General features: G+C 48.0%; 2 protein-coding genes across 7 annotated transcripts in view; one reads left to right on the top strand and one right to left on the bottom strand.

The window, feature by feature from the left end:
* PPP2R1B (protein phosphatase 2 scaffold subunit Abeta) overlaps window positions 1–19,821 on the top strand; it is a 34,285-nt gene extending 14,464 nt beyond the window's left edge. The window contains exons 11-16 of one of the 2 annotated variants that reach the window (XM_006065266.4): window positions 1,172–1,232; window positions 5,221–5,375; window positions 5,731–5,873; window positions 6,260–6,351; window positions 10,575–10,696; window positions 19,756–19,821. In XM_006065266.4, coding sequence (XP_006065328.1) covers window positions 1,172–1,232; window positions 5,221–5,375; window positions 5,731–5,873; window positions 6,260–6,351; window positions 10,575–10,696; window positions 19,756–19,821 — 639 coding nt within the window. Of the gene's footprint in view, window positions 1–1,171; window positions 1,233–5,220; window positions 5,376–5,730; window positions 5,874–6,259; window positions 6,352–6,747; window positions 9,073–10,574; window positions 10,697–19,755 lie in introns of those variants that run through there. The other variant, XM_006065267.4, reaches the window with a different exon arrangement.
* SIK2 (salt inducible kinase 2) overlaps window positions 17,761–24,717 on the bottom strand; it is a 128,356-nt gene continuing 121,399 nt past the window's right edge. For 2 of the 5 annotated variants that reach the window (XM_025266903.3, XM_044929759.2), the window contains exon 15: window positions 17,761–24,040. In XM_025266903.3, coding sequence (XP_025122688.3) covers window positions 23,473–24,040 — 568 coding nt within the window. In that variant the 3' untranslated portion in view covers window positions 17,761–23,472. Of the gene's footprint in view, window positions 24,145–24,170; window positions 24,479–24,717 lie in introns of those variants that run through there. The other 3 variants (XM_025266904.3, XM_025266905.3, XM_044929760.2) reach the window with 3 other exon arrangements.

A 24,717-nucleotide genomic window follows, 5' to 3' on the forward strand; every position in this document is an offset into this window, starting at 1 on the left:
CTTGGTGACTTTACTTCATGCTTGTCTAGCAGGGGTGGCATGCATCAGTCAGAAGCATTTTGTTATACAGTTTCAGCATCTGTTAGTATTATATAGTTTATTTTTTTTTAAAAATCCATAAAGACTTTTATTTCAGGTAGTCAGTTTATAAAATTCCTTCAAGACTTTATGTATGGCCTGGTTTATGGACCATAATGAGTAAATGTAAGACTAAACCACAAGAATCAGGAAATAAAAGTTAATTAGGACTCAAAGAAATCCATGACCTGAAATGAAAAATAAATCTTTGAGAGCAGACATAGTAATCCAAATGTATGCTAAAGCCGGTTCATAACCGATTATTATGAAGCCATTTTATTATATTTTGAAAGCATTTGTATAACATTTCTTTATTTAAAATATATGGTCACTGGTCAGAAACTTCTTAGGTTCCAAAGAAGCTAAAGAGTGTGAACATGTAGGCATCAAGAGAGAGGTGCGGGGAAGGCATAGTTCACGGCCATCTCCCACACGATGTGAAGTCCACGGTGCTAGGTCTGTGTAAACCAGCTTGAGGAGCTTGTCTGCGGCCTGTGCTGGTGTGGCCACCGTTGATGGGGAGAACTGGGATGGGTCCACCTCACCTGTAGTCTTGTGCCTGCTTATTCTCTCTCTGCTTTCTCCCATGGATCCCAGGGTGCTCTCTTTAATTAGGGAGGAGTCTATTTCTTCATGTCAAGTTCTTTATCCTTAAGGATTTATTAAGATATTAACCAAAAAAAAAAAAAAGATATTAACCAAAAAGGGAAAATTTTGAGAATTATTAGTATTTCTGACTGGTATTTTCCTGATGGCTGATTTTCACAGATATTCCATAGAGATCTTTTGGCAGACTGTCCATGCTGCGTTCTTTCTGCAGTGTAGTGTCTGGTTCCGGGCCACTCTCTTCTCTCCCACTTAGCAGTCCCTGGGCCATCTCATTTACCTTTTCTTTATGATTTCTATCCAATAAAGTAGTTTTATAGTTTGTAAATCAGACCTCATGGTATTCTTTTTTCTGGCTGGTCCATGAATTCAGCTTATTTGGTAATAAGTGATTTTTTTAGCTTTTAGGTCACTTTGGTGTAATATAAATAGACCTTGATTTTTAAACTTTGGAGACATGTATTAATGGAATCTTCTGTATCCATAGGGTGTGGATTTCTTTGATGAAAAGCTGAATTCTTTATGTATGGCCTGGCTTGTGGACCATGGTAAGTAAATAAGTTAATGGGAGTCCTGTGTTTTTGCATATATCCCATTTTGTTTGTGTATTTCCTTTTCAGAAAGGAACGCTAATCTGACCATATTTTGTTTTACCAGTGTAGTGATGAAGACAGTCTTTCATTAAAGTCCAGTTAGCTTGTTCTGATCAAAAGTTTGATATTCCTATTTTCTACCAATTTTTCTATCTTAAACTTTATTTTCTTCATTGACCAATCTCTTTGTTCTGTTTCTCACTCTTTCCATTATATTATTTTTAACCTTCCTCTTTCATACATATACTCATTCCTTTCTTATTCAGAGTTCTTCTGTTCCACCGTCTTTTGCCATCTTTGTGTCTTCAGCCACTGTAGACTGAGTTGGGTAGGGGTTGGAGTCAGAAGAAAGACCTGGGGGAAGAAATGGCTCGTGGGCTTCTCTGAGGTGACATAGAGAAGCAGGTGTGCAGTGGTGCAACAAAGGTGTCAGGGCGTGGAAGGAAGACATCGCCTGTCCCCTAGGATAGAGAGGGCCCCGGTTTCTGGTTTGGGTGAGAGGCTCGCTATCTTTTCTGTGCATTTATAGCATAACTCATTTCAGCAATCACAGAATCTTTTTCCTCTAGTGCCACATACTGTGTTAAAAAATAAAAGCTGAAACTGCTGCTTATCAAAATACACAGTTGATGTTTTATATAAAACTACTTGATATGTTCACTTGTTAGCAGTTGACTTTTGAACAAGGTTTCAGGTCTGGATGTCTGCTTGTCTGCTGGGCAGTGATGGGTTGGAGAGGACCTCTCTGTACCAGTGAGGTCCAGTGTCAGCCTCCTGTCCAGACCTGGCAGCTCCCGTGTGGTCTGAGATCTGTGCAGATGAGGGCCCTGAGCACTTACAATGTCCTGGGAGCTTTGGTTCCATATTTTGGTGCTTATGATGGGTATCTTGCTTCAGTTCCACAGCACCTTATTATATACTTTAGCATATCTCTGAGGGTGCCTCTGAGACCCTCCTTTGGGAGTAGTGGGGATATTGTGTCTGCTTCTGCAGGTAGGTGGTTTTAAGGGTCAAAACAAGCAAACGAAAAGAAAAAACCCAGCTCTCCTGAGTGATTTAAAAGAATACCTCCAGCGTAAAGCACAGGACTTGGCGTAGTGGGTGTTAAATAACTGTGCTGAACTGAAGCTGAATCAGTGGACAGAAATGCTGACGTCCCGGATGAAGCATCGCACATTGCAAGATGTCAGTCCTTGTCAAACTGATTTTTTTTGAAGAAAGTGAAAGTGAAGTCGCTCAGTCTTGTCCGACTCTTTGCGACTCCGTGGACTGTAGCCTACTAGGCTCCTCCATCCATGGATTTTTCCAGGCAAGACTACTGGAGTGGGTTGCCAGTTGGATCATATGGTTAAAAAAGTGAAGAGGAGAGGTTCAAAAAACGTAAATTTCGTAAAGACATGTAAATGTAGATAATCTCATTGTTTTCAAACTAGATTGCAAAGATTTTATTTCTCTTTTTCGTGTCCTCTAAAGTTGTCTCTGTAAGGCTTCATTTTTTTTCTTAGATGAAACTAAGGTTTGGTGAAATCATAGGAAAGATAGTCTTCTCTTTTTAGAAATAAAGTGTTCATATTATTTCTGATAAATATTAATGTTAGTGAGTCCCAGCAGATTGGTCCATACTTTCTTTGAAAGCTAGTATTCTACACTTAATTTTGACATACTTTTAAAATCCTGATGTTCCACAAAGAATTGAATTCCTGACATCTTTTCTATATAGAATTCACCTGTCAATGCAGGTTAATTAATGCTTTCTTTTTTCTCTGATTTTTTGTCTTCCAGTTTAGGAGCAGAAGAGACCCTTGTGTCTTTTTCTGCAGCAGCATACTTAAGTGGCCTTTGCAAGCATTCTTTGAACCAATGAAATGTCAGCTCTGAAATTGTTGGAGGTTTTGTTTTGCATTTTAGATAACTGCCATGTAGTGATCAGTGATCTGTTAAATTTTTAGAAACTTTTTTTGCTTATTAAAGTACTAAGAGGATTTTGTGAAAAAGTACAGAGAACTAGAAGCAAGACAGTATCACTTACCCTCTTTTCCCATGGTTGAGTGGATAGTGTTGATCAGAGAGAGGAATTTAGAAGGGGAATTTATTTTTTATAGGAGGAAGGAAAAAGTACCAAAGTTAGTAATAACCACATATAGAGTGTGTTAGAAATTCAGAGGAACATTGCACATCAGCCAGACCTTGCGGGGAGAGGGAACAAAGAGGGAGAGAGACAAAACAAGCAGAGAGGAGAGGCAGAACCGTGGAGTGGTTTGTTTGCATTCTTTTCACAGCAGAATTGAGAGGAGCCAAGAACATAGTAGGCGTCTGGCCAAGTGGAGTTGAGTGCAGTTAAGGTCTGGGTCAAGGCCGAGCTCTCGTCTCTGGTTACTCTGGCAGTGAGATCGCTTCCCTATGGCAATGGCATTAGGATGAGAAGAATTTCAAGCAAATAAAAAAACAATGAGGGGAGAAGACACAGATGGGAAGAAGTTGGTGGGGGACGGTGTGCTCAAAACAAAGACTGCTGGTGAAGGGAGGGAGTTTTTGTTACGAGTGGAACAGGTGACTTGAGCGTGTTCCTTCGAGAGTGCTGCTGAATATTGCTGGCAGGTTGCCTCTCCCACATGCTCTGGTCAGGTTGCATGTTGGTAATAATCTAGCCCCTTGTTAAAGTGTCTGGCCTGTGCTCACCAGTGGTGGCGCCCGAGAGGCTCTGTGGCCTGGGAAGAAGCGGCCGTTTCCTGGCTGGGAGCTGTGTGTCAGCTGTCCGGGCTCAGAGCTGTGGCCTGGGTGCCTGTCACTCCCCAGCTGTCAGCCGGGAGCCTTGGGCGCACCTGGATGGAGGGGTAGAAGAAGGAGTCAGTAATGACCTCTCCCCTGTTACCTAAGGCCAAATTTTGAGTGTATTGGACGTGTAAGATGAAGCGTTGCCGCACCTGTCTTCGTTGGCCGCTGTATGTAGTAACTAGTTGTTGAGAAGATTGTGGCTCAGGCCTTTATTATCTAGATTTATGATGTCTTTGCTAAATGACCTTGTAGGGAATTACGAGATTAAAGCAGGCAGGTATATTCACAGAAGGCATTTGACGTGTTGCCTCAACAGAAACATTTTTAAGGGGAAAAAAGGCAAGTCAGTCTCAAGTTTTTATTTGCTGTTGTGTAGACGACAGTGGCCTCTGAATAGCCTCCTCGCTGTCGTTCTCTCAGCTGTTCTTGCTGCTGCTGGCATAATCTTGCTAAAATACCACATTGGTTATACGGCCACATCTTTGCTTTAAAAACCCATCATTGGTTCCCTTACAGTCTAAATTTAGCTTTCATGAAGCTCGGTCTGGCTCCACCCTAACTGTTCAGCCTTACAGTCTCACAGATTTCAGTTTTTTCCTTTGTGCCCTGGGTAACTTTTTTTGTCCTTTCTAGGAATTCCTCCCCTCTTCTCTCCACTTAGACAAATCCTCCATAATTTTTAAGGCCCAGTACAAGGCCTGTATTTCCCACAGCCTTCCCAGACCTCCCTGTTCTCTGTCCTCTAAACTCCTACAGCCCTCAGGGTCTTTACTATTGCATGCTTTATTATAATGCGTCTTAGACCCCACGACTTCTCAGAACGCATTATTTTTCACTTCTGTGCTTGAGTATGTGGTCTTTGGGGGCAAGTAACTTATGCATTCTTTCTGTGACATAGCACATAGTTGGCACTCATATTTGCTAATTAATGATGCCTGTAATGAGCTTCTTACTTCCCTTTTCCTTGGACATTTTGAAACTATAGTCAGACCACATCAGCATATTAGAAGTCATAGCTGAGCATGCTTGCCATTGCAGTCTGACTAAATTTGGAGTGTTTACAGAGTTTTATTTTTGGCCCACCTTTGACAATGGCGTAAGGAAAAGTAAACTAGGTTATGCTCGTGATGTGAGCAGCACGACAATATCTTCTTCACCTCTTCTGCAGTGTATGCCATCCGGGAAGCTGCCACCAGTAACCTCATGAAACTAGTTCAGAAGTTTGGTACAGAGTGGGCACAAAATACCATCGTTCCCAAAGTGTTAGTAATGGCGAATGATCCCAATTACTTGCATAGAATGACCACTTTATTCTGCATTAATGTAAGTATTACGTAGCTGTTTTGTTAAGCTCTGGTGTTAAACCAGTTATTTAGGACCGTATTTCTGAATCCTGAATATGTTGTCCTCTGTTTGGACTATATCTTACTACTGATTAAGTTGGATATTTAGGAGATGAGAGAAAACTGTCAGTTTTTAAATTTGTGTAAAACTCTATAGTCAAGTCAGTTTTGAATTCTGGTCTAATTCTGGGATTCTGTTCTGCATTTTATCTTTCATCACATGCTCACACTAGAAACATTTTCTGGTGGCCAGTTACTTTCTTATCTCTTTAGATTTGGGGATACTTTTTTTAAAAAAGGTGTTTTTTAATGTGCTGTCTTATTTCTTTTTCAAGGCACTGTCTGAAGCCTGTGGTCAGGAAATAACCACTAAGCAAATGCTGCCGATTGTATTGAGAATGGCAGGAGACCAAGTAGCAAATGTCCGTTTCAATGTGGCCAAATCTCTACAGAAAATTGGACCAATTCTAGATACCGAGTAAGATTTTTAATATTCTTTTTTAAAAAGTAGATTTAAATTTTCACCCCATGTAGGCAGAAATAGCTATAACTAGATTTGGTGATTTTCACATCACCTAAGATGTGGTTTAGGTTAAAGAAAATAATAAAGTAATTCAACAACCAATTTTGAGGGTGTCTGCTCTTTATATTTAAGCTCTATACATGTGTAGACCATTGTCCAAAGGTAATTCTGCAGAGACTTAGAGAAATTATTTAGTACAAGTTAATATTATAGGTGTTTTAAAATATTAAAAAAATTTTAAACTGTGAAAATTACCATAGAGTATAATATATATTACATACCATAAAGCATTTCTCTGGCTCAGAAGACTGCCTTTCACAAATGATACTGTTGGATTTTAGTGCTTTGCAGGAGGAGGTTAAGCCGGTACTACAGAAGCTAGGCCAAGATGAAGACATGGATGTCAAGTATTTTGCACAGGAAGCCATAAGTGGTATGTCTGTTTCTGCCTTCCAGCTTTGGCTTGGGCTCACGGGATGTGAGTGGTGTTAAGTGGGCCAGGCGATGAGTACCTGGGCCTGGGGGTGGTGAGCTCCGTCTCGTCTTTGAGTAGAACCTTCTTGGCCCACCACCAGGCAGGCCATTTTCTCAATTCCATATCTAAGGGCTGGGTAGGGAAATGATTCTTACTGGTAAGAACAGTGTTTTGTTTGGATTTTAATCAGTTTTTAAAGTTTTAACTTTGGATTAGCCTGACAGTAAAGAAGCTGACCACTGTGAGAAGCTCTTAGTCTTGCACTTTGGGATCATTGTTGTTGGGCTGAATATTCGCATACATAGTTCATGTACTTTCTGTACCACTAACTTGATTTTGTTTGGAATTTTCTAGTGCTTGCACTGGCATAACGAGGAACGAGGGGGAAGACTTTACTAAATTCTTATCACAGACTTCTAGTCAATGTGTTCTTGAAATGGGTGGAGAGAAAAAAAATGGAAAACCTTCAAGACCTCATCCGAGCAAGTGGCAGCAACTTACAAGAAATCAAATTTCAGTGACTTGATTCTTTCTAAAGATGAAATGGCATTGTTTTTCACTTGTCTTCCTTGTTGGGATAATTTAAACTGTTCTTATTGTTTGTGACCAATTTCTGATACTTGGCACAGTCATTTCTTGACTGTTTCCTAATGATTTATTTAGCACTGTCTGGGCTCCTGCATCGTCATTGTTTAATCAGGTCCCAGCCTGTTTAATATTCCACCAAGCCTGGACGGGTTTTGGACCCAGACATGGAACAGAGTGATTCTTTGGATGTTTACATGTATCTGTGTGTCTCCATTCCAAAGTTAAATGTACATGGTTTAGAATAACTTATTTTATAAGCACTCCACTTGGGAGACACACTGAGATTTAACTGTAGTGAAAGCCATATTCTCTTGGATAATGATGGTCCATGTCAGTGCCTCACGCGAAAGAGGAATGTGGATGCTCAGGGTTCATGTGTTTGTTGTTGTGGTTTTTATTTGCTCGATTGTGGCTGTAATCATGTCATTCAGAAACCTGAAATGCAGATACATCTTGCTCCTAATGTGTCGTGTTGAAACCTAACTCCATTTCCGCAGCTCCCCACTGTGACTGCGTTCAAAAATACTCCTCTTTCTCCCTGCCGAGATGCTTAAAATTTAGTGCCCCTGAGTAAGCAGTGGTTCCATTGTATGATTGTAGACTGCAGTTGCATCTCTAATGAGTAAAGGAACCAGTGGGACAGCACGGAGGATTTCCTGCTCCTTACCTGGTTCTGCTTCCAGCTGTGTGGATGTTTGGTTCTTGCTGTATTGAATAGCTTTCCAAATGGAAGGTTCAGTATTTGTTTGGTATGGGTGATGCTGGAATCTTATCATTTGAAATGTTATTCTACTTTTATAGTAAAACCTCATTAATTCCTCATGGAATTGATAATGACTTAAAGCTGAAGGGTTTGCTGAAGCAAATTAATTGTATGTAAGGAAGCCTGATGTTTCTGAACTACTTAAACGCTCTTTAAAAAGCACCCTTTTCCCACTTGATATGCCTAGTTTCTAATCACTCTCATCAATTATATTAAAATACCAGCCACACCTTTATTTAGATACATTGAATTTGCTCTTTATACCTGATAGATATACACACATATTTAATGGAGGATTTAAGTATTTTTTCTTTTAAATTTATGAACAATTTTCACCTAATCAAACTTGCCTTGCCCTAATGACTTTTTAATTAATGAGGTTTTATTGTAGCTTATTTTTCTCTCAGTGCATCTTGCTCAGTCTGAGTCTTGCTGTAGTCAGCTTGTTTCCATTTTGGTTTTCAGGTAGTTTCTTTCATTTATAGTCTCTTAAAGCCAGTGAGCCCTGTTGTGTTTTGTGAAGACACAGAGACTTCTAGGAAGCTTTGTACATTAAACCATTTCAGAAAACCAAGTTTGACCAAATACTTTAAAGTTTGTCTTACCTTAGAAAAGCAGAACATTTAAAATCAAAATTATCTGAGTGCATTTCAAACTGCCAAACTAGTTTATAGTAATTTTCTATTTTATTACTTCTGGGCTATGGATTAAATATTTTCTTAGGCAAAAAAATCTTTTCTTTCCCTGAAGAAATGATTAATTATTATGCTGTAAACAATGTTTGTTTCATGGTTCTTTTTGTTTTTTTTTATTACCTGCAGTTAATGCTCATCTTCATTGAATTTCATATTTGAGAGACTGTTGTCTTGATTGAAACGAATTTACACAACTGTTGCTTTCCTCTGGTTTGTGGACAGACTGTTTACTGGCCTTGTGGCCCAGCTGGGGAGCACTGTGCATTGACCTCCACCCTTAGATGTGGCAGAGGGGAGACTGTGACCCTTTCTTTCTCAGGCTTGGGGCAGGGAGCTCAGCAGGGCCCTGTGTTTTTGGGTCACCCTGTAGGGACTTTATTGTTTCTTCTGACTTCAACAATAGGGATCCATTTTGTTACTCTTCAGAGGAACTGTTCTTTGGCCCGTAACTTGTCCTTTTCTCCATGTATTAGTTCTCTTGCCTTAGTTTCACAGGAATGTAAGCTCCAGGAGCTCTGTAAGGGCTGGGGTTTTTGTTTTGTCTTCTGCTGTATCTGTACCACCAGCATCTGGGTCAGTGTCTGGTGTACATAGTAGGTGCTCAATAAAAATGTGTTCAGTGAATTTCTAAAACCTGTCTTCTGTTGTGTTGTGTGTGTGGAACAAGGTACCAGACTATTCTCATTCTCCTGTTGATGCAATAAAAGAATTCCACTGCTTTTATGTGGCCCTTCCCCAGTGCCCATCTTAGGCAGCAGTTGTATTTGGATTGTACAGCGCCTGGAATAAACGCCGCCATAGATACCCATCCTAGGCAGTTTACAGCAGTTGTTTGATTAGAAAAGTGAAGCAGAGACATGTATACAGTGTTATGCCAATAAAAGTCTTATCAGGAGTGGAATTCACCTTAGTGTTGTGGGGTTTAACTTTCACAGGTTTAAAAGACAAGATCTTGTTTCTCTGTCTATGCTGTCATGAAGATACGAACCTGAAGTGCATTTGGTTTCGTAAGCATAAACAGGTTAATGTATGGTTTCCAACGTGACTGTTTCCAGTCACGTTGGCGCCCTCAGGTCACAGAAATCCCGCCGCTTGGCCACTATGATTCTAGGCCCTGGGGGTCTTTGCTGGACAGCACGTCCTGAATCAACAGAGACGGCAGCCTGACCTTTGAGCGGTCTTCTCCAAGCGGTCAAGATACTGCATGGACCTCCAGGGGAATCAGACGTGTCGTTCCTGACCCAATGGTTGGGCTGTGGTAACGCTGGCTTGTTGGCAGTGTTGTTAATCGCTGCGTTGTCATGGAGTTAAAAATCTGGTTCTTCCCTGAGGAAATCACACTGGTCCCGTTGCCCTGGGGATGGCAGGGGGCAGAGTGGCCCAGCAAGTTGGGTGCTTGTCTCTCGCCTTTCACTTAAATTCCTCTGACACTTGTTTTCCTTCCTGGCCTTCTGGTCTTAAAGCCTCCTTTCTAAGCACTGCCTGGTTACAGACTGGAGGGGGAAGGAGCGGTCACCTTGTTCTCTCTAGTTAACAATGAAGAGATTGTGGTCTGATGTTATGTAATTGCTTCTCTGGGATTCTCTCATACTCCTGTTTTCCATCCAGCTCCGTGCTCTTCTTTCTCGTTCACTCACATGTCTCCAGTCTTTTTTTGTACCCAGAATAGTCTCACTATTCCCCGTTTGCCTCCACGAGCCTGCTTTTCCCAGGAAATTACATAATGTTCAGTTGAGATGGAAATCTTTCTGGAGGATGAAGAGATTTTAATTACTCATTGGGCAGAAAAGCCAAGTCATTTCTTTCTTCAGCGTTGTTGTCTTAAATTGACGTCGTCAGTTTTGCAAGGAGCCAAGTCGCTCCTGTCTGGCTGGGCTTCTGTAGACTGTCAGTGACCCAGAGGTGGGGGAGCACCCGGCTGGCACCCTAGGCCCAGTGGGGTGGCTCTTCCCATGGCCCTTGAGGAAAAGGCACCTTCAGTCAGGTGCAGGGGTGGACCAGCTCCGTGCCTGGAGGCCTGTGTGCATCCCCATCGCAGGGCTGGCACACCTGAGGGCCGTGGCGAGGAGGTGCAGGGGAGCTCCTGGGGACGCGGCCTGGCGGGGTCTGTTACCGTCTGCTGTCTGTGTCTCTAGCGGTGGCCCAAAGGCTGAGGAAGCTAGATTTTCCTGTGAAGGACAGTGAAGAGCCCAGCGCCCCTGGGGCTGACAAGAACCACTTCCTGAGGCCCAGAGGGCCTGGAGAGGACACAGGGAAGGTAAGTGCCCTCACGCCGCAGGCCCGGGCCCCTTCGTCGCCTGGGCTGAGGTGTGTGGGTGGAGGGCAGCCGGCGCGGCCTGGGGCTGCTGCCGGAGGTGGCGAAGCCAGAGCTTTGAGCTCTCTCCCTGAGAACTCCAGGCGGAGTTCTGGGGACCAGGGGAGTCTGTTTTTAGGTATGTTACGTATATTTCTTGACCTTCATTGTGGGAATGCCTTCTGAAGGGTGGGGTGGGCTTGCCAGCACCCTGCCACCCTGCCCCCAACGCAGAGGGGAGAGGTGGTTTGGTAAAGAGTTGCTTATTGAAGCAGGCTGTTTCTACACACCTCCCAGAAGAGACTGTTCTTACTTGCTACAATTCATCTCAGGTAGTCACTTCATTTGAGGAAAAAACCATTTACTATTTTACTGGGTAACAGTCTGAATGTTTTATTAGGCACCGCCCCCGCCCCCAACCCCGCCCCTTGACACCACTCTGAAGGACGTGTGCCAAGTTCAAGTTCAGCGAAGTTGGTGCCAGCCAGTGCCCTGGGGCTGTTTGTTCGGAGGGTGACGTATGACTTACAGACTCCTTCAGAAAAGCAGCACAGTGGGGCTGGCTGCCGCGTGCTGATGTCAGGCTGCGTTTAGTTTATCTGGAAGATAATGGTATTTTTGTACCCACTCCAGTGCGTTTGCTTGGTGACAGTTCTAACATCAAAACGTTTGTCTTACAAATCTTTATGCCCTCTCCTTCATGTTTTATGAACTGGGGCCATGAGAATCTTTTGCTCTGGCCCAGGCCCTGAGCTGCAACCTCATCTTCGAACGTTCTCCCCTTCCTGCCGTGTGCACCGCTCTCCCAGGGCCGGCGGCTCAGCTCTCCCTGCAGAGGCTGCCCCGCCCCGGAGGCAGGGCTGGGCTGAAGGCACCCTCAGCCGCAGCAGCCTTTGGTCCTTGCCTCTATTTCACTGAACTTGGCCTCAGGGAAACTACCACATCTGAACAACAGTTTCACATTTTTAAGCCTAAGCCACAGACTTCCTTGGGAAGGAGTTATATTTTCCTCCACATTCAGGGTCCACTGACTGTGCCATTAAACACATGGTTTGCCTGTGATCTGCTCGTGGACTAGTTGAGGCGACCCCTCTGTGGCAGACTTGCCGGGTCTGTAGGCGGCCCCTGATGGCCACAAGCTGGGGAAACAGCATTTGCTGCCATGTCCTGAACCCCGAAACTCGGTAACTGCAGACAGCTTGGCAGGCTCCCAGCAGAATCTCCCTTCGTCCTCGCAGCAGCCCTGTGTGGTGGGTGCTCGTGGCTCTGTTTCTCGGGTCGAGAACCTCCCCCAACCCTGTCCTGTCTACTGGGTGTCTTTTCCAGCACTGGAGGCCCAGATGTGCTCGGCTTCTGAGGCTCCAAATCAGTCAGCCCAGTAAAACCCCCTGTCCTGACTCAGGGAAACTTCCCTGAGTCTGTTTCACTGAAGGAAAAGGACTCGGGGTGAGATGGAAAGGGAATTGGCTGTTGCCAGGCAGAGCCCTGTGTGTCAGGGGCCAGCAGCCAAGTGAGTGATCCAGGAAGTCATCCAGTTGCAAACCAGAAATTGTTCTTAACCCCTCACTCACTGTCGGTGGCACATAGAAGATTGGCCCATCTGCCCCGGCGGGGTCGGGGTGAGCCCCGGCTACTGAGAGCCCTGGGAACTGCCTCCAGTGTCCACTGGCCTCTGGGCCCTGCGGGAACTGTTTGACAACCCGGGGCTTGGCCTGCCTCTTGACCCAAGACAGGATGGCCCCGTGGGACGAGGGCCAGTTCCTGCGCTGACGGGTGCCTGCTCGGGGCCTCCCAGGCTGGCCCCTGGTGGCTGCTGTCTGCTGACAGAGCTGCCGACGGTCCTCTGTCAGGCGAGGGTTAACAGAGGATTTGTTTATTGAATCGCGAAGTAGCTGTCACATGATTTTAATCAAAACACCATTTCCCTGACAACAGTGATGTCAGTCTTGTTATTGCAGGAAGGAGCAGCTGTGAGGGACAGTCAGGCTCCACGCTGAGCCCAGGTTCAGAGACTCAGATCAAGTGAAGCATCATCTGTAGAGGTCTCAGGCATGGCCCCCCCGAACCTGCTGTCGTGCTCTCTCTGACTCGACAGCCTGTGCCGTGCAGACGCTGGCCAGAGCCCGGCCACCCCGTCTCCACTGACATTGCCCCTTCTGCACCCATTCTTTCTTCCACCCTTGTTTTTCCTTCTGGTTTTTCCAGTTCTCCTTATTTCCCCCAAGCTCAGCGTGTCATTCATTTGGGCCCCTAGGATCTCTGACCTCTGCCTCTGGCACCTGTCTCCCTCTGTGTTTTAAACCAGCAGTTCTCGCCAGCTTGAGGTGGGGCCCTCCTGCCGCTCGGGAATCTTGGCTCCCTTTGGAGCTTGCTTCCTGGAGGAGAGGGGCAGCTTGTCCTGTCTTTTTCTCTCCCGAGAGCAGGTTGGGGGGCCTGGGTGCTGCCTGAGGGTCTCCAGGGCAGTTCTGAGGAGCTCGGCTGTGGACGTCTAAAGGAGAGGAGCTCCTCAAGGAAGAGCCAACCTTAGGGTAGGAGGTTGGTTCTCTTGAGCCCAGAATGATGAGAGGAGGCCTGCATCCAATCTGGAGATCAGAGCCCAGGGAGGGGGCAGCAGACCACCGCCACAGAGCAGTGTCCTCAGGGCCTGCCGCCTCTCCACACTGCTCTCGGGGGTGGGGACTGAGCAGCCGTCTCTGCCGAGAAAGACTGCGGGCCCTCCAGCCCTCCTGTATCCAGAACAAAAGCCTTCTAGGTGGGACATGGATTCTCACAGCTGTTCTTTTATCTGTGGTACCCATGCCTAGAATTCATCACTGAAAGGAGAAATCCTAGGCGAAGTTCTTGGTTCTTTGTATTTTTTTTTTTTTTTTTAATTTGTTTAGATATTTTTGGCTGTGCTGGGTCTTGGTTGCTGCACGAGCTTTTCTCCAGTTGTGACGAGTGGAGGTTACTTTTCGTTGCGGTGCATGGGCACCTCATTGCTGTGGCTTCCCTTGTGAGGCACGGCTTCTGGGGCCTGTGGGCTCAGTAGTCGCGGTTCCCGGGCTCTAGAGCACAGGCTCAGCAAGTTGTGAGGCCCAGCTTAGTTGCTCCACAGCACGTGGGATCTTCCCAGACCAGGGATCAAGCCCACGTCTCCTGCATTGGCAGGCAGATTATTTACCCCTGAGCCACCAGGGAAGTCCTGTTCTTGGGTCTTAACCTGGAGCAGGTGCTTGGAATAGGGCACCTTAAATCTGTGACAAGATTTCATTGGCACCAAACAACTATTTTCTATGTTGAGTGCTGGGATGATCAGGAGTTAAATGGAAACAAGAGGTAGAAGTGACAAGCCATTGAAGGGATCTTGGAGTCTTCTGAGTGCTTCCTTGTTGGAGGGCAGGGCTAGGCCAGGCTGCACTTGAAGCCCACAGTAAAGCGGTTGTTGAGTCAGCTCATCTGTGTTCCCGAGTCACCGTTGGGATAATGAGCCTTTGCAGTGATTTGCCCAGGTTAGCAGTAGGGCTGGGAATAGTTCCAGGGGCCAAGGACCCAGCCAGGGGAACTTTGCTGCTTCCCAAGCTGTCCCTGGCAGAGAATGGATAGATTCCACCTGACTGGAGGGTCTTAGTGGCCAAGTGACTGCTCCAGGGAGTGGGCGGGGGGGCTGGACCCCGTTCTTCCACACTTGCTCCTGGCCGGGCCCTTCTTGCCCAGCCCTTTCGTCCCTGGAGTCTCCTCCAGCTTCTTGGCTGGCGCAGGAGCCTGCTGAACATCAGGGCTTCTCTAGTGACCGGGGGACAGTTCTAGTAGGCCCCGAACTGGAACCTGAGCCGCCGGCTGGTCTGTGAACTCGGGGTCCCACAGTGGGGCGTGCTTCAGGGAGAGGCCTGGGGGGCTTTCCCTCAGTTCAGTTGCATCCCACCCCCGCCCCCCAACAGTGGGTGATCCCAGCGCGGTGACGCGCTTCCTCCTCAGGGTCAGGGCTCCCAGTCAGGCCCCCTTTTGGTATCTCAGGCCCCGTTTATTCCCTCATCTCTGGGGCATGAAGAGAAAGACTGAGTCAGAAGCTTTCAGAGCCTGCCCGACAGGGAGGCCGACAGCATCTCCCTCTGACAGGCCGGATTCCCGACACCTCTTTCTTGGGGCCCAGACTCCCTGAGTTCTCCACACCACCAGCTCGCAGGGCCGCAGCTGCAGCGGGGTGTCCGCCCCTCCTGGGCAATGCCCTCTCCTGCACCCGAGTTCCTCACTCAGCGGCTCAGCTCGGCACCGGCTTCTCCTGGGCTGCAGACCAGCTCTGAGTCAGTGCACCTAGGAAAGTCCCCTGGAAATTTATACAAAGGGAGCTTTCAGTGTTCCCTCAGGGTATTTGCAACTGTCAGTCCAGAGGAGCTCAGCTGGGCCAGAGGACTGGCACACCTGGGGCAGAAAGGCATGTCAGTTGAGCGGCCGGAGGCGAGCGCCAGCTTCGCGCTCTGCTGACCTGGCTTTGGGGCATGGCCTCAATTGTCTGCCACTGATGTCTGAGGTGACATCCCCCTCGCTTCAGTCGAGACCCACATCTTTCTCCCAAGGGACCCTCCAAAGGATGAGCCATGAACAATATCCTATCCCTCCAGAGCTGCTCCACCCTGTCATTTCATTTTTTAAAAGATTCTTACTGGAGTGTAGAGGACTTCCCTGTAGCTCAAACGGTAAAGAATCTACCTGCAATGCAGGAGACCTGGGTTCAATCCCTGGCTCGGAAAGCTCCTCTGGAGAAGGGAATGGCAGTCCACTCCAGAATTCTTGCCCGGAGAATCCCATGGACAGAGGAGCCTGGAGGGGTACAGTCCATGGGGTCACAGAGAGTCAGACACGACTGAACGTTACGTGCCAGATGCGCCCGTTGATTTGCAATGTTGTGTTAGTTTCACGTGTTCTGTCATTTCTGTGAAGTGGTATCACTGGGACCAAATGAAAAGGGCAGAGTGGCTGGCGCCTGTGCAGGTGACACGTGTCTTGTAGCGATGTGGTACCCAGAGTTCAGTGCACAAAGCCCAGAACTTCCTCCCGTGGTGCCTGGGGCTGCGGGCAGAGCAGGGGGCACTCTTGCTTTTGGGATCCACCCAGGGAGGGGTGGGAACACTCAGAAGCGTGAGCCCTGCTGCTGCTGAGTCGCTTCGTCGACTCTTTGTGACCCCGTGGGCTGCAGCCCACCAGGCTCCTCTGTCCGTGGGATTCTCTAGGCAAGAATACTGGAGTGGGTTGCCATTTCCTCCTCCAGGGGATCTTCTTGACCCAGGAGTTGAACCCAGGTCTCCCGCACTGCAGGCAGATTCTTTACCACTGAGCCACTACCAGAAGGGTAACTGAGGAGCATTAGGGGTTGCAGACAGAGATGCTGGTGCTCTAAGTCGGGGGTTAGAAACCCTTCTGGCCCCACAAATGGGCCTCGGTGGGTCCGGGAAGCAACTCCTCTCCTGAAATTGTCTGTCTCAAGTTGTGTATATGTATGTTTGCTCGTTGCTCAGAAGAGGATCCAGAGCCTTTTATCAGCATGTCAGAGGCATCTGTGAAACCTGTTTAAGAACTAGTGGAGTAGAAAAGAACAGATGGTCAACAGAACCCTGGGTGGGACCCTGACTGGCCGTGATGGAGGTGGACTCTAGTGAGGAGCACTGCAGATGCTGCCTTGCTTTGGAGGTGGGAGCACTCTTGACAAGCTTTAGACCCCAGAGGTCCCATGTCTGGAGCTCAGGCTGCCCTTTCCCCTTGCACTGAGCTTCTGGCTCATAAAGGCCACAGAACCAAGATTCTGCTTGTGAAGGTCAAGGGTTTGACTGGGGGCTAGAGTTCCGGCCAGTCTCTGCTGGCAGGGCTGTTATTTTTGCCTGTACCCTGGACACTGGGGTTGTTTTTGGCAACACAAAATCAAGAGGATGGAGAAATTTGGTGGGAAAGGGTAAAGTTTGCAAAACATTGTTGCTGAAATTGAGTGCTTTCCTTCAGAAAAAGAAAAAAAAAAAAAGCAGCTGAAACAGTTACTGAATTCTTGGGTAGCCAGACAGAGATTAAGAGCCATTTGGGAGCAGGACTGAGTTGCCTGTAGGTGGTGCTGGGACAGCAGGATGGTTGGTGGGCAGGCTCTGCTCTCTTTCCGCCCTTGGCTGTCTCCTCCAGGTCCCCCCCTCCGCCCCCCACCAGGGCCAGAGGGTGACCCCTGAGTTTGGGAGCTGTCTCAGTGCTGTAGCATGGCTCAACTGGAATGGTCTGAGTGAAACCAAATCTTAAATTTGCTGCCAGAAAGTAGGATTTTTTTTTTCTCCGCTTTTAATTTGGCCACACCTCACGTAAGTGGGATCTTAGTTTCCTGACCAAGGATCAACCCTGTGCCCCCTACATGGAGTCTTAACCACTGAACAGCCAGGGAAATCCCCAGAAAGTGGGATTTAATACTGCCCTTTCACTTGGGGTCCAGCACTGAAACAAGTGCCGAGTGAGTGAGAGTGCCCCAAATGCCTCAGCAAATGGGTTCTCCAGCTCCTGTGGGCACTGAGCTGGTTCCTATCGGGAGGGGGACCGTAGCCTGTGTGTGTGTCTGGTCCGGGCAGGGGGTCACAGTGTGTGTGTTCTGCAGAGACGCGCCATCCTGAGTAAGTGCCAGTGTCCCCTTGCCCTGCAGCTTGCTTGTCCTGGGGCGGGGGGAGCCCGAGCTCCCCCTCCCGTTGCAGAGACCCTCGCCTGGCTCCCTCTCTGAGTCTATCAGTGAGTGCCGGTGGCAACATCGCCCCCCCTGCACCCCAACCCGTGTGCAGACTGCAGTCGGCTGTGCTCTGGCCAGCGTTCTCCAGCACTACCGTGTGCTTGGGTGACTTCAGAGCAAGGTATTATTTACCCTGCTGACGTCAATGAGAACATATTATCCACTGTCCTTCTCTGCAGCCTGAAATGAGCACCAGAGCTCAGGGAACACAGCCACGGTCCATACTTTTCAAAATTCCACCCAAGGCCTGACGAGGGAATCGCCCTGCTTCACCCGCCTGCCATTCAGATCACCCGGGCTCTTAGAAAACAAGTTGTTTTTATTTTAATTCAAGAGGGTTGGAAAGGTAGAAACAGTACATTTTCCTTGCAGAAAATTACCCCATTTAAATTACGTTTGATACAAAGATCATTTATTAAACTGTATTTTAAGCAATTTTCTAACATTGAGTGACAGGTTACATTTTGATTTTTTTCACATTGGAGCTATTATGATTTGCACTCAAAATACCAAAGCTATTGAACTCACCATTTTTTCTTAGTAATTAAAAAAAAAAGCACACAGAAAAAATAACTACAATTAGATTAATTTTATCAAAAGTAACTCTTTCACAAAACCAAACATCCAGCAAAGACCACCCTCCTCCCTTCAGAAATAAGCAAATAATCTTGCCTTTTCTACAAAGTGCAAATATCTCTATCACTTTTGTTTTCTAAATTGCAACCCCCAAAGAGAAGCAAACCTCCTTTCTCTGTGGTTCTTTTGCCTTCAGAGATTTTGGTGGAGGCAGATTTCTTTCGCCATCAATAGTGGGATGATATCACCACATGAATTTCCTTGACTGAGCAAATCTTGAACAGATAAGCATCTCACAGCCCCTAGCAAGGCCCAGTTATCTGTATTTGCTAATGTAACATTATTCCAATCTGGGGTCACATTTTTCCAGGATGTTATTTTGTACTTCTATTTTTAAAGCTTCTCCCTACCCACCCACTTTGCCTCTGAAGACAAAAGTATTCAAAGTATGTTATTTTTTTAACTCTATGGGCCTTCACTGTAAATATGCTCCACCCCCCTCCTCAGGACTGTATTGAGCTCCTGATTCTTTTCTAAGCAGGACCCTTTCTTGGGGTTGAGTCTGTTCGTCTGCAATGGTGGCTAAAGCTGTGCAATTGGACCCCTTGGCATCAAGAAAGGGTGTGTCCTATTACCAGCTTCTGCAGGAAATTATTTTATTTTGGGAGATGGAGAAACGAGGCATCGCTGACATGAGCCTGAGCATTTGCAGTTAACTGGACACTGGAAGACGGCTCCTGTGGGCTCTCCGTCTCCCTGGGCCTCGCTCATGCACGGCTGCTACCTGGAGGGCAGCCCTTCCACCAAAGCCAGGCAGCAGTCGATTGGGAATAAGGTTTCGGGGACAATGTCACATTTATCCAGCGCTTAACCAACATGGGGCTTTGCTTATATAGCTGTTTACTCGTGAGATGCCTCAACTGCTACTGAGGAGGGAAGAGCATCCCAAGAGCCTCCCTCAGCTCCTCTACTCCTGAGCTCTGTGGCTTGGACGTCAGTCTTCACAGAGCTTTGGTTTCCTCAGCTGTAAAAAATGAGGACTAACTGCTCAACTAATTTCATAGTACTGCTGTGAGGAATTAGCAGAGATCACTTGTGAAAGTGCTGGGTAAATCAATGAACAGATAGAAGCTACTGCTCCTTTTGGACAGACGAGCTGATGCCTGGCAGGAACCAGCAAACCCACCCTGACTGTGGGCAGTGCTGCTGCGTCTTTCTCAGTCTCTGCAACAGCAGGTGCATGACTCTGCCCAATGTGTTGAAATCTGCATATGAGATATGGGCAAGATGGTGGTGTAACTAGGGCGGCTGTGAGTCTTCTGGAATCAGCCAGGCCACCTTCATGGGGAGGAGCAGTGAAACAAAGATGGGAGGGGCACTGTGAGGCCAGGGTCTCGGGGTCCAGGGTCTGGGGGGTGCTGGGGAAGGCCAGCCTGGGTCCCCTCATGCCTTCCAGGGGCCGCGGGCTGACAGACAGCGCTCCGTCATCAGCCTCCTCCCTGGGACCACAGGCCAGGGACCGCCGCACTACCAAACCTGTTAGAAGGGATACGCGGATTTGTTAAATTCTTTTGGTCCCAGTTTAGAAAGAGGCAGATGACACCGTTCTTGTCTTCCACACATTACTCTGAAGACAAGTTCTAGAAAAATTTCCAGAAGCAATAAAATCATCAAAGATCCCTGTCTGTACAGTGACTCCAACTTACTACCTGTTCTCCAGGTTTTACCTTTGATTTCTAGGCACAAAGAGACTGAGTGGCTCGTGTGGCTTCCGAGGAGGCAGTAGAGGCAGCCCAGTTTAGGGGTCCAGGTGCAGCCAAGGTCAGCCCCGAACGGACTCCGCCACTGCTCACGGGACCAATGTTGTCAAAAGACCCTACGTATTGTCTCAAAGGAGAACAAATGTGAAAAATTAGCTGGAGTGAGATTTCTCTTAAACCAACTCAAGTGTGACTCCTCATACAGGCTTTTAAATGTAATCGTGGCTAGAAAATTCTGACCCCAACACAGAACCCAGTATTAACCTGGGGCTTGACTGCGGCTGGGAGGACCCTGCCAGGGAAAGCATTCCCTTCCTCACGTCCACTCGTGGTAACTGCCCTCACCTGAGCAGGGCCTCCTTTTGACCACTATGCACTTGCACCCCTGACTGGCCAGAGCGAAGGCGGCTGCTTTTTACCTTCCTTTCGTATCTGGTTGGCCAGCCATGCAGGCTTCAGCTATGATCACACCCTTCTTCCCAACTCTGGCAATTAGGCAGAATTCATTTCTCTAAGACCCACCCTTTCGGGCCGAGAGGAAACGGCCAGTGCCGCCACGAGAGGGCGCCACTCCCTCCCCGGCAGGGCGCGGGCCCCGGTCCCTCAGCGGCTCCGGCCAGCCCCAGCAGACCGGCTCAGGTCACGGCTCCGACGCTGAGGGACAAGGGGACGCCGACTGTCTGTCCTTGGAGGTCTGACGCGGGGAGGGAGGAGCCCTTCAGCTCCGTCTCTTCGTCCTCCTTGACGGGCCCCGCATGTGGAAACTGGAGGATGGCTGGCGTGGAGAACCTTCCTCCTCCTCCTGTTCCCAAGGTGGCGGGGGAGGATGGGGCGTCCGCGTCGCCGTTTCGAGAGGACCCTCCACCCCCGCCTGCTGTGCTAACGTGCTCTGTTTGCCTTACAGGGACCCGCGTATCAGCTGCACATAAATACTAGAGACACACTTCCCCAATTGGACACTGCAGAAATAGTGCTTTTTCTCCCAAAGCATAGACTAATATCCCGGATTTAAAAAAGAAAGCATAAACGAAAATAAAGTACCACACATATTGCACTTTTTGCTGAATGAAGTTTTTACCTCACGTTCCTCTCACCAAAGTGTCTTCAGAGGAGCCTGGTTTACAAAGAGGGTGATGCTGCTAATGGTTATCATACAGTAGTGTACACACACTGGTGTGAGACAGACTGCAAAGGCGTCGTTTCAGAGTACCTCTCTTATAAAAAGAGTAGTACAAGCCTTCTTAGTGTTACCTTAGTATTTGTGAAGAGAAAACAGCTTGGAGGCTCACACAGGTCACTAGTCAGGGGACACAGCAAAGGAGATAGTCAGATGGGGTGGGAAAATGCCTGACTGAACAACAGAACCAGCCTCCTCTCACCAGCTTACATTTCAGAGAATACAGATCGTTATGGAATTTATTGATTCCTGCTTGAAATAAATGAGAAAAGCAAACAGGAGCTTACAACACAGTCCAGCAGGACGGGTCATGCTCCTCGCCCGTGGTCTGCGGTCTGAACAGACCCGGGCACTGCTGGGTGCTCCCCAGGGCCCACCTCTGGGGCCGTGACACTCCCAGAGCCTCTGCTGCCTCATCCGTCAGCCCAGTGGTCCTGCCGGAGCCCGCAGCTTTCCTGGGCTCAGCGGCTCATGGCCTGGTCTGCAACTCTGCCATCCTAGGGACTCTGAAATAAGAGGCCCCCGTCTTCAATCCGGAAGGCATTTAATTTCATAAATATTATAGCACTTCTGTAGAACATTTTGGGAAAACATCCTTCAGTCTAAACAAATCAAGCTTGTTTTACAACTGGCTTATTTTGCAAAAACTTAGAAAAGATTAGAGATCTTAATGAAAGGATCTCTTAGACGATGTTGCCTATTTCACAAAATCATCCATCTTAACCATGAGGAGGAATACACAATTCGTAGAAGGAGCCTACTTCCTTCTTGGGTTTCTGCTGCGTCTTATCCAATCACAAAAGCAAGCCCTCCACACCGCCCTCCCATGCTCACACAGAGTCCAGCCCCGAGCAGAGTGCCTGCGGAGCGCCGCCGTCAGGGAACCCCTAGACCCTGCACGCTTCTCCTCGCCTGCCTGCACACGCACTACAGAGGAAAGGCACCTTAAGGGTGTTTTCTAGATGCAGCGTCAGTGTAGTATCTCTCTTCTCTGTGCTTTAAGGGAGATGCTTTGTGCTTACGTGTTCATCTGCTCACAGGACAAGCCATTCTAAGGGACAGAGACGAGAGTCTTTGTACATAATACTGAATTTGTATCACTTGGATCTTACTGTCCCAATGACAGATTACTCATTATTTCTAGGTTACACAGTCAACTAGCTGTGGCATCTCTTTTCACGTACTCTGAAGACTGAATTGTAAGGGTTCAGTTGTACGAGTAATATATGTTTGGCAGATGAATCTGTTCAAATGGTTAACACATCTGTGGTCTTCTGAATATTGCTGTAATACTTGAACATTTCATTACACGTCAAAACTCTAAGGAAATTAAGGATGTGATTCCCACATGGTGGAAAACAAATTCTGAAGTGACTTTGGATTTAGCATTGACATAAATGGAAAACTGTTGATTTCTACAGAAAAGAAATTGTTAAAGCGTGATTTGGGGGAGGGGAAAGGCACAGCACTACCACTTCACATGGGAGATAAAGTTCATTTTTCCTCGTCCTTAAAATTTCTAAGCCCTATATGAAACTGTCCAAATATACAAAGCTCAATAAACAACTAGCAACACCTAGTGTAAAGTCAAAGTAGTTATTACATTTTTAAAAGAGACACGAGGTCCCCTACAGACCAACTGCCCCAAACCGGAAGTCTCCACAGAAGACCGTGCGGGAAGAGCCCGTCTTCCCTGGCCCGGGGCTGCTGCTCTCTACCGATTCTTGACTTTCCCGCCCCTGGTCTCCACTGCCGCGTGTCTCTTGGTTCCACAGGTGACATCTTTGGGAGCTCTCAGGACACTCGGACACTCTGGAACCCCGGGACCTTCCGAGGAGGTGTCACCCATGCTCTGACGGAGGTGGCCGCCGGTCTCAGGGATCAGTGCCCGCTGTTCCGCAGCGGACCCTGAAACAGAGCTCACGCTCTACCGTTTTGAGTGGTCTCGGGAACACCATGCATCAGCAGCTCAGAACTTAACGATTCAGCGACAAAGTACAACTTTATTTCCTGTGCATCAGTTTCAATATGTATTCTTGATTTGCCTTTGAGGAACATGCTGTTGCTTGTTTCAGTGAAAAATATATTGCCTTTTTCTTTTTTTGCCTGCATATAATGGCACATATTTTTTTTCCTGCTTTCACCGAGGTTTCCCTTGATGAACTGATGTAGTTCTGTGCAGAACCTAGGTCTGGATGTCTTTTTCTTATGAAACTTTTGTTAGTGCCTCCGGAGCTGAGAGCTCGGTCCACTTGACCTAAAGGCATGAGCTGCAGCCGACAACCACGTTCCAGCACTTGCCACAGAAAACCACGGTGGGACAGAGCCAGCAGGAGGCGACACCTGGCTGGCCGGCCCTCCAATTCCAGTTGGGTGACTTGACTTCTTCCCCTTCAGGGAGAGGGCGGGAAAACGAGCTTTTACGTTTAAAAGGCTGGAATGAAAATAGAAAGACAATACTCTTTTCACCCAACCCGCCTCACTTCCTGTGAAGCTGAGGTTAATTTACCAGGACGTAGCCGCTGTGCTGTGGGTCCACGGCTTCCAGCATTTCACAATCAAAGAGTCCGGGGAACTCGGAGAGCGCCAGAGGGTCGTACCCGGAGGGGGCCTCCTGCAGTCCTGAGCTCCTGGGACAGTCCGGCCCGTCCATGCTACTCTGCGGGGTTCCATCCGCGGGGTACTGACCGGGAGTGGGGCGCTCGGGCTCCGGGGTGGCCGCGCCCGGCAGCTCACAAGTCTGATAGAACTGTAAGGGGGCCGGGGCATTCCCCGACGGTGGCGGCGGGGGCGGCGGGGCCCCGCGGCCCCCCGGCGAGGCGGGCAGCGGCTGCAGCCGCATCTCGGGGTATGGGCTGAGGAAGGGGCTGAACGGCATGTGCTCGGAAGCCGGCTCCAGGACGGGGCTCAGGGGCTGGGTCAGGCTGAAAGGCGGCGGCGGCTGGGAGGGCGGCGGCGTCTCCTGGTGGGGAAGGGGTTGTGGGTACGAGCTCTCTGCTATCTGCATCTGATTAAAATATGCCTGCAGCTGGGACTGTTTCTGGAGGAAGAGCCGCTTCTGCTGGAGTCTAAGTTGGCAATACCAAAAGAAAGAAGTTTAGGTCTTCTTCAGTGACGGCAATTCTAACGTAAATCCAGTATCAGTCATTAGCGTCCGTCCTCCCACTTCTCTCTTTCCCAAGGCAGGAAAAAAACAAACAAAAAAAAAAACAAAAAAACGGGGGTAGGAACCAGTCATGTTGTTTCTTAAACCCTGTCTTATTTTTTGTCCCTCAATTCTGGCTGATCCCTCCGTGCTCAAGTGAACACAGTGAATTCCTTTTCTCTAAGACCCTTGGGTTTTTCCTCCCTTTGAAGCAAGGGGCTCACTCCCCATCGTAGGGTTCTGAGGTGGGGGTGGGCCTCTGGAGGACCATGGATTAGGGGACGTCTACCTTGCTCAGCTGGTAAAGAATCCGCCTGCGATCTGGGAGACCTGGGTTCGATCCCTGGGTTGGGAAGATCCCCTGGAGAAGGGAATGACAACCCACTCCAGTACTCTGGCCTGGAGAATTGCATGGACTGTATAGTCCATGGGGTCGCAAAGAGTCGGACACAACTGAGCGACTTTTACTTTCACCTTGGCCGAGATGCTTCTACTAGGGAGGCCGGACAGCACCTATTACTATAAGGGAGGCTGGAGGCCTCCTTTCCAGTAAAACCCACTTAAACTGCATTAGCCCCCAGGTCCTGAATGCTTAGGCTT

The sequence above is a fragment of the Bubalus bubalis genome, chromosome 16 (assembly GCF_019923935.1).
Source record: "Bubalus bubalis isolate 160015118507 breed Murrah chromosome 16, NDDB_SH_1, whole genome shotgun sequence".
NCBI lineage: Eukaryota > Metazoa > Chordata > Mammalia > Artiodactyla > Bovidae > Bubalus > Bubalus bubalis.